At 36.6% G+C, this 10,004-nt stretch overlaps 1 protein-coding gene across 1 annotated transcript in view; it reads left to right on the top strand.

Moving 5' to 3' along the window:
* Window positions 1–6,430: 6,430 nt before the first annotated feature.
* The window catches only part of CFAP47 (cilia and flagella associated protein 47), a 443,615-nt gene continuing 440,041 nt past the window's right edge, over window positions 6,431–10,004 (top strand). Inside the window, exon 1 of the mRNA XM_032286197.1 lies at window positions 6,431–6,697. Within this exon, the coding sequence (XP_032142088.1) occupies window positions 6,485–6,697 (213 nt within the window). The 5' untranslated portion in view covers window positions 6,431–6,484. The remainder of the gene's footprint in view (window positions 6,698–10,004) is intronic.

Consider the following 10,004-nt stretch of genomic DNA (forward strand, 5'->3'; position numbering starts at 1 on the left):
TTGTTTGCATGGCTACATTTAGCAACAAGAAAGCCTGGAAAATGTAATCAACCTAGTACAGTCATAGGCACATCTAAAAACTCTACCATGAAAAAATAGGGAAAGTGGATAATGCAGCACAGTTAGCAGTCTCTGAAATGATTTCTGTTTCTAGTAAAGCACACTTGTTACTAACGTTACAGAAACGTGTATCCTTTGGCCCTGATCTCTTGAAACCTTTCCTCATTCATCATATCCTTTGTAAAAACAATGGACTATTTCTCTGTTAATTCATCTTGCCATCCAATTCATGCTATTCTATTGGGTCCAGGCATTAGTCTCATCAATTTATTCTTATTGGCATGGCTTTTTATTATCTGGAAGAACTTTTAATCATATGCTATCTTAGTCAATTGTGTGGTACGTTACTGAGTTTCAAATTATTTCATAAACACCTTGATTACTATACGTTTTTATTTTATGGCAATGATTTTGGAGGAAGAGGTGGTTTTTTGCTGTCTCAATAGCTTCTTGAGTGGTGATTTCTGAGGTTTTGGTGGCTCTGTCACTGAAGCAGTGTACACTGTGCCCAATATGTAGTCTTTTATCCCTCACCCTGCTTCTGCCCTTCCTCCTGATCCTGAGTCTTAGAAGTTAATTATATCATTCTTTTTTTTTTTTTTTTTTTTTTTTTTTTAGACAAGAGTCTCACTCTATCACCCAGGCTGGAGTGCGGTCACGCAATCTCAGCTCACTGCAAACTCCGTCTCCTGGGTTAAAAGAATTCTCCTGCTTCAGCTTCCTAAGTAGCTGGGACTACAAGCATGCCCACCACGCCCAGCTAGTTTTTTGCACTTTTAGTAGAGACAGGGTTTTACCATGTTGGCCGGGCTGGTCTTGAACTCCTGACCTCAGGTGAACAACCCACCTCGGCCTCTCCAAGTGTTGGGATTACAGGCATGAGCCACTGCACCCAGTCCATTATATCATTCTTATGCCTTTGCATCTTCATAACTTTGCTCGTACTTATAAGTGAGAACATATGATATTTGATTTTTCATTCCTGAGTTACTTCACTTAGAATAGCAGCCTCCAACTCCATCCAAATTACTTCAAAGGCCATTATTTTGTTTCATTTTATGCCTGTGTGCCTAGAGGAAATCTTTTTATCCTATTTCAGTAACATCTAAGTCAGTATTCCAACCACTATTGTAGATTTTTCTTGATTGCCTGCAGACTCCATTTTAAATAAATTATTTGATCTTTTTAATCATTTTTTTCAGTCCTTTAAGCAGATCTAAAAGTAAATATCCAAAAACTCTGCTAAGGATAATTTTGCATACTTTCTCATTGTTATCTCTGCCTTGGTGTTCAGAAGCTCTGCACTTCATTAGAATTTCCACTATCTATCTATGAAGTAGAGCCTTTGATTTCTAGTTCACATGGCAACTTTTATAGTTATTAGATGAGAGTTACATATTTTTCTTAAATTAATTCAGAGTAGAATGGCATGTCTGAATTGAACATTTAGGATGTCTCTTCTTAACCTCAATGGCTCCATAACGGTACTATTCATCATTCACTATAATAATAAAATAAAACTTAGCCTTATTTATAATATATACATTGTTTCAGTAAGAACATTTTTTTTGACTTTTACATACAAGTTCTTGCCAATTAATATGTCTTGGAAATGTGAACAAAAATGCACACACATATTTAATCCATGGTATATAATCGATATTATTCTCCTTGAAGCACCCAGATTTTTAAAAAATATAAATATATATCTATATGTATAATATATAATACTATTTATATTTTAATTACTAGTATGCAAAATCTCTTGTCATTTTGTGTTATTTGTTCAACTTTAATTACATAAATATGCATTGATGAAAATTTTGTTAAAAACAGCTTATATTTCAATAAAAAGCCTTGAACTCTTGGTCAATATAATACTGGAAATCCTAGCTAAAGCAATCAGACAAGAGAAAGACATGGAATGGAAGAAGTCAAATTATCTCTGTTTGAGAAGATATGATCTTATATTTGGAAAAAAAAATCTGAAGACTCCAGAATAAAAGCGATTAGAACTAATAAACAAATTCAGTAAATTTGCAGGTGGCAAAATCAACATACAAAAGTCAGTAGCATTTCTATATGCCAACAGTTAACAATCTGGAAAAGAAATTTAAAAAGTAATCCCACTTATAATAGTTACAAATAAAATTAAGTACCCAGGAATTAAGCAAAGAAATGAAAGATCTCTAAAATTAAAATTATGAAACACTAATGAAAAAAATTGAAGGGGACACCAAAAGCATGGAAAAATTTTCTGTGTTCATGGATTGGAAGAATCAATATTGTCAAAATATCCATAAGACGCAAAGCAATCTGCAGATTCAATGTAATCCCTATCAATATACTAATGACATTCTTCACAGAAATAGAAAAAACAATACTAAGATTTATATGGAACCACAGAAGACTCATAGTAGCCCAAGCTATCCTAAGCAAAAAGAAACAGAACAAATCACATTACCTTACTTCAGATTATACTACAGAGCTATAGTAACCAAAGCAGCGTAGTCCTGGCATAAAGACAGACACATACACCAACGGAACAGAAGAGAGAACCCAGAAAGAAATCCACATACCTTCAGTGAACTCATTTTTGACAAAGATGCCAAGAACATACACTGGGGAAAAGACAGTCTCTTTAATAAATGATGCTGGATAAAAAAGGACGAGTTCATGTTCTTTGCAGGGATATGGATGAATCTGGAAACCGTCATTCTCAGCAAACTGACACAAGAACAGAAAACCAAACACCACATGTTCTCACTCATAAGTGGTGTTGAACAAGGAGAACGCAAGGAGAACACAGGGAGGGGAACATCACATACTGGGGTCTGTTGGGGCTGGGGGTCTAGGGAAGGGATAGCGGGGGTGGAGAGATTGGGGAGGGCTAACATTAGGAGAAATACCTAATATACGTGAAGGGGGGAGGCAGGCAGCAAACCACCATGGCATGTATATACCTATGTAACAATTCTGCAAGATCTGCACATGTACCCCAGATCTTTTATTAAAGAATAATAAAAATAAATAAATAAATAAATGGCACTGGAAAAACTGGATGTCCATATGCAGAAGGAAACAAGCCCCATATATCTCGTAATATACAAATATCAAATAAAAATGAGATAAAGACTTAAATTTAAGACTTCAAACTATAAAACTGCCACAAGAAACCATTGAGGAAACTCTCCAGTGTACTGTTCTGGGCAAAAATTTATTGAGTAGTACCCTACAAGTACAGGCAAGCAAGGGAAAAGTTGACAAATAGGATCACATCAAGTAAAAAAGCTTCTTTACAGCAAAGGAAATAATCCACAAAGTGAAGAGACAGCACACTGAATGGGAGAAAATAGTGGCAAACTACCCATATCACAAGGGATTAATAACCAGAATATATAAGGAGCTCAAATAAATCTATAAGAAAAAAAATCTAATGATCCAATCATAAAATGAACAAAAATGCAAATAGACATTTCTCAAAAAGAGACATACAAATGGCAAACAGTCACATGAAAAGGTGTTCAACATCACTAATCATCAGAGAAATGCAAATAAAAACTACAATGAGATATCATCTCACCACAAATAAAATGGCTTTTATCCAAAAATCAAGCAATAGTAAATACTGGAAGGGAATCCTCATATACTGTTGGTGGGAATGTAAATTATTTAAAACCACTACGAAGAACAGTTTGGAGATTCCTGAATAAATTAAAAATTGACCTACTATGTGATCCAGCAGTCCCGCTGCTGGGTATGTATCTGAAAGAAAGAAAATCAGTATATCAAAGAGGCAGCTGCACTCACATGTTTGTTGCAGCACTGTTCACGATAGCTAAGATTTGGAAGCAACCTAAGTGTCCATCAACAGATGAATGGATAAAGAAAATGGGGTACCTATACACAATGGAGAACTATTCAGACATAAAAAGGAATGAGATCCAGTTACTTGCAACAACGTGGAAGGAACTGGAGACCATTATGTTAAGTGAAATAAGGCAGGTACAGAAAGAGAAACATTGCATGTTTTCACTTATATGTGGGATCTAAAAATCAAAACACTGTACTCATGCATAAAGAGGGTGGAAGGATGATTTCCAGAGGCTGGGAAGGGTAGTAGGGGGAATCAGAAGAGGTGGGGATGTTTAATGTATATTAAAAAATCATTTAAAAGAATGAATAAGACCTACTATTTGCTAGCACAACAGGATGACTTGACTATAGCCAATAATTACTTAATTGTACATTTAAAAATAACTGAAAGAATATAATTGAATTGTTCATAACACAAAAGCTAAATGCTTGAGTTGATGGATACCACATTCTCCATGATGTACTTATTTCATATTACATGCCTGTATCAAACCATCTTATATAGCCCATAAATATATATACATCTACCCACCTAGCCACAAAAATTTAAAAGGGAAAAAATCAAAAAGTCTTTATATGGCCATTATTTGAAAATAGAAGCTGAACAAGAGAGTTTAGAGATAAAGAAGTGATGCAAATATTAGAATATTTCATCTAAAATTAATAGTTTGAGTAGATAAAAGAATATATAAGAAGCCAAGAAGGTTTATGTATAGTTACTAAGGACAATGGATTGAGCTTTAGGCTTGGTGAAATTGTAGAGCTATTTGACATTCTGCCTTTGTTGATGAGAATACCAACAGAACAGAAAATCAAAATTGTTCTTCATTTGATTTTTATTGCCATGTCTTTGGATTGTACACAGAAGTCCATACTTGGGTTTTCTCCTTGAGAGTAAAAAATAGGGAGTTTTGAGACCTCTTTGGAGTTTCCAATTTTTTTAGAAATTGATTGAGGGGCTTTGTATGAATTGCAGTCTTGATTCAGTCAAGTTATATGAGCCATTGTTAGTTCAGTGCTATAAAATTGCCCTGCTTAGGGGCACAGGAATATGAACAGGATTTGTATTGTGATATAATAGTAGCAACTAGTATAAAAATTCCAGCCATGATTCACATCTCCCACTTATTAGACCAAGATATATAGAATTTTGAAAGATAATGTTGATGGTTTGCATCTATCAATTCCTAAGAATTTGCAAATAATAATCACCATCACCACTTCTGCTATTTTCAACTAATGCCAGCAGTTCCAAGAAATGTGACTACTTGTCTTTGTATTTAGAGCTACTTACTAATCTCAGCGTCCTTGCGGAAAATGCAGCAGGAAATTCTTTATCATTATGGTACTGTGAGAACCTTTTAAAAGTGTTGTGGGAAAAGTTTTACTGTTGAAGAATGATTAACTGTCTGGCAGATGGAGAGGCCATTCTCAGTGAATATAAAGTGTAGCAGCAAGGAGGAAATGAAAGCATGTGGTATGTTTTGAAACTCTCAGGTAATGAAAGGACGAGGAGAGAGTAGGGACGGGGCAATGTGAATATGAGTTTGTTGAAAAAGTCCTCATCTAGCAGTGAAGATGTGTGATCTCTATCTCCTGAGCAACACCATTTCACAAATGAAGACCCTGGAATAGTTAACAAAGGTTCCTAAAGCCTCTATATTCAACGTGTGGCCCCTGAACCGGCAGCATTGTAATCACCTGGGAGCTTGCTTGTTATAAACACAGTTAGGCCTAGCTTCAGACATACTGAAACAGAATCTGCATTTTAAAGAAAAGACCTAGAGGAGTGCTTTTACATTTGTGTGTGTGTGTGCGCACGTTTAAAAAGATATAGATGTCACAATATGCATACTGTTTGGTTAATTTTGAAATTTAATACTGTATAATGGATATCTCTTATGTCAACAAAGATCTACATTATTATTCATCATGAATAAAAGTAAGTTATATCCATCGCTACTGATTGGTATTCACATTAATTTAATATTTTTGTATTGTAAGAAATGCTCTGATTCAGAAACACTGGCCTAAAGGCCACTGAGCAGGACATATAGGAGACACTGACTTCGCTTCTCCTACATTTCTCCCTTTCTGTTATATCTTGCTGCCTTAATAGACCACTTGGGCACATCACTTTCACTGATCTTTTTATTCTTCGTAAATTTAAATTTTAATTGGATTATAAGGCCAATTTACAGTGCATCTGTGGACTGATTGCTTTGGAATGCGTGGTACTTTAAACTTGGTCTTAAGAGAGTTTCAGGAAAATGCCCATTAACCCAGTGTGATTTTAATGTCTTGCTAGGCCATGGCAAAGTGAGATGTCTCTGACGTTTGGGCTGCCACAGGTGTTTTTCAGTTACTCTGGTGACACCTGTGACCTGAGGGTTCTGTTTACGTAACAATTCGCGCAGCTTGGGGGAGCCAATGAGGGCAGGGCTTGCAACTAGCGCTTGGCGTCCGACGGTTGCCTAGCGACGGCCGTCCGCGCGGACCCTTGTTCGGTCAGATCCCACTCAGTTTTCCGCCTACTGAGAGGGCAGCTATGAACACCCCAAGGAGCTCCCTCGTCCCCCGGGGTTCCCTCGTCCCCCGGGACATTGAGAGCCCGGGGAGAGACATGCAGCTGCGGGTGATACCGCCTGAGCTGAAGTTCCTGGACGCAACAGCCGGAAGTGTGTACCGCCTGTCGTTTGTTGTGCATAACCTTGGCCGCTGGAACCAGAAAATCCGGTTTGAGGAGCCCACTAAGCCACAGGTGACACACTAAGGGGTGCTGGGAGCAGGACGTTGTGAGAGCGCCTCCTCACTTGGCGTCTCTCTTTGCCCCAGGGAGTAGACATCTGGCTCCTGGCGGGATGGAGGAAGAATTGGGCTTCCTGGGAAATAGTGACAGGTTTCTGTGTGTCTGCTTTTATTCCTCTTTGTTTTCTGTTTTGTTAAGGATTAGGAGATGGGAAAGACCGGGTGGAGAAAAGCTGATCTAGAGCCTCCCCATTTCTTCAACCTGGATTTAGAAACTTGTTAAGAATCCCCAAATCTATGCAACTTGGTTTTATGATTTTGCAGTTGCCTTAAGAATTATGAGAACAAAATTCTCTATTAACTGCCCTTTGAGTCATAAAGTGCCTGATAACTCCAGGAGCGGTAGGATTAGTGGAAAGATTAATTATTTCACATTTTAACAAACATTTGTTAAGCACATGCTATATAACAGGCAATAGACATGAGAAATACAGAATGGGCACAGCCCTGCCCTCACAGAACTTTTAGAAAGTAATGAAGGGGTTTTAGTACAGATCTAACCATCATGAAAGTTAATGTTTCTATTTTCTAATATAAAAGTGGGCAGGATTTCCTCTGTGTATCACTGTGTTATTTTACATCATGTATGTGAATGGATGGTTATTAGTTCAGTATGATCACATTTTTGATATAGGAAACGTGATGAGAATTTTCAAAATGTAAGCAATAAATAACTGAAAATTTCAAGAGATGGCCCTAATGATAAATATTGTTGAATACAGCTTGACTTATATGTAGAAATAAAATGATGTCCATTATTTTTAGATTAAAATTACATATATTTCTTTGTATATATGTAGAAAAACCTATGTTAACGATTAGAAGAGCAATGAGAAAAAGGACTTCCATGTTATAATTTTATTCTGTTAAAAATTTGGTGTATTATTTACCTACATTAAAGTGCACACATCTCAAAAGTAAAGTTTGATGAATTTACAAAAAACTAAATATGTGTGTGTGTGTGTGTGTGTGTGTGAACAGGTAGATAGATAATCTCCATTAGCTACTACCTGGATCAAATAGTAGAATATGTTCACCACCCCATAAGATCACCAGTGCTTCCTCCTTACAGTACCTGGAGTAATCACCCTGTGGAACTGACCACTATTCTGATTTCTAACACCATAGATGAGTTTTCCCTGTCCTTGGCTTTCATATAAATGGAATCATGTTTTAATGATTTATATATTTAAATATTTTTATTAAAAAGTATATCTCAAGAGACTATTAACTCCTCTTTAAATCAAAAAGTACTTGCTTACTCCAGATACTGTAAAATTAGGGAGAAGCCGTGTTTTTTCACTACCTTAGCACATACTTATGGAACAATTGAATGTGTATCTGAAAATACTTTCTTTTGAAATTCAAGCTGGTGGTAATGTTTGGATGTGGACAAACACTATTTTATGGATGTTTAGAGGATAATTGTATGGATGGTTTCTGTGCAGTAATAAGAAAAATATTATAATTGGTTGTATTTTGATTTATATCTAGGGTATAATAGAAAACAATTTATTCCACAGGTCTTGACATTGACAAAAGAATATCCAGATATGCTTACTAGTTAGAAACCAATATCAGTGTAAATTTTCCTTTGTTACAAGACTATGAAATGCACTCCTGGTTCTTCATAGGCATAAAGGGAATTAGATAAATTGTGAAAACTGCATCTTGGGAGGGGGAAGGGAATAAGAAAAAGTGAAAACAAGGTGCTGTGGAAAGGTCATTGTCATCATCACTATTGTAATTACTCTGAAAATGATTCCTCTAACATAGAGCAGTGCTTGTTTTCCACCCAGACTCAAGAAACTGCATCGACCCTATGTATTGAATACCCACTATGTGGCATAGTTGCTGGTAGAAAAATAAGAAGACACATACTTTTAATTGTGTGCCAATGTGAATTTGAATTGTCAATTCAAATAGATTTAGTACTATTACTGATTTTCAAGAACATCCTTCAATCTCACCAACATTGTTAATCTAAGAATGATTTTATGGCTTGTGTAGCCTCTGGTCTGGTCAGACCAGTCTTACTCATAACTGCCCCCTCTCCCTTATGACTCAGACCTCTTTTTCTTCTCGCCCACATTTTCATTCCCTGTCATCTGAAAGAATCATCCCTTTCAAAATCCCATCCATCTTTTAAGGTCAATGTGAGTCCTCATTTTCTCTAAGGAGTCTCTTATGATTTTTCTCCCAAATTATTTCTGTCATACTGGATACCATTTTCATTTACAGACATTCCTTATAGTTTAAATTTGTGCCCCTCTGCCTTTTGGTAAATGCTAGTACTGCCTCAATTTTCAGCTCATAAACTGTTAAGAGTAGGGATGGTGACTTGCACACATTTGCATCTCACTAAGAGTGCTCAGCAACATGCAGTTTGACAAAACCACATGGTTCTGAAGTATTGGTTTTCCTTCTTGAAACTATAGTTTACTTAAAAGAAGATAGTCAAACCTGATATGTGGACTTCCACCACCCAAAGGCTTATGTGGAAAATATTGTATCCCTTGTTTTCCTTTTGTTCTATAATTGCAGGAGGGTTGAGGGTTGGAATGTGGTAGTTATGAGGTATCAGCATTGTTTACTGGAAGTGTGAACCTCCCAGATCAATGTTAATTCCAAATCACTCCACTTCTGTATATCCTTAATTGCTGCAAAGCACTATTTAGACTCAGCCTCACATTAAAATACCTGAATAATTATTTTCAACATAACCTCCATTGTTTCTGATTGAGGACTTTTGCCTAGGGAGGCTGGCTTATTATCTGCTTTCTGAGAGACTATTTTGCTTATTCTTGTTTGTGCCTGTGTCTGAGATAGTTTTACACCTTCCTTGCTTCTTCTCCACCTTTAACATCCATTCTCTAAGACTAGGCAAGGTATACTCCTTTCTAGCCCACAATAATCATGTCCTCTTATGGATTTTCATGATGCTATGTCTGTATCACTCATATGGCACTTAACTAGTTCCTGGCTTATATTTAATTTTTTTATATTTATCTCAGTTTATTATATTTATTTATTTTTCAATTTATTTTTTATTGAATTTTAGGTTTTGGGGTACATGTGAAGAACATGCAAGATTGTTGCATAGGTACACACGTGGCAGTGTGATTTGCTGCCTTCCTCCCCATCACCTACATCTGGCATCTCTCCCCTTGCTATCTCTTCCTAACTCCCCACCCCCACCATCCCTCTGCTATATCCCCCCAACTGACCCCAGTGTGTAGTGCTCCCCTCCCTGTGTCCAT

Source organism: Sapajus apella, unplaced genomic scaffold (genome assembly GCF_009761245.1).
Source record: "Sapajus apella isolate SASKATOON/1434 unplaced genomic scaffold, GSC_monkey_1.0 scaffold17, whole genome shotgun sequence".
In the NCBI taxonomy this organism is placed as follows: domain Eukaryota; kingdom Metazoa; phylum Chordata; class Mammalia; order Primates; family Cebidae; genus Sapajus; species Sapajus apella.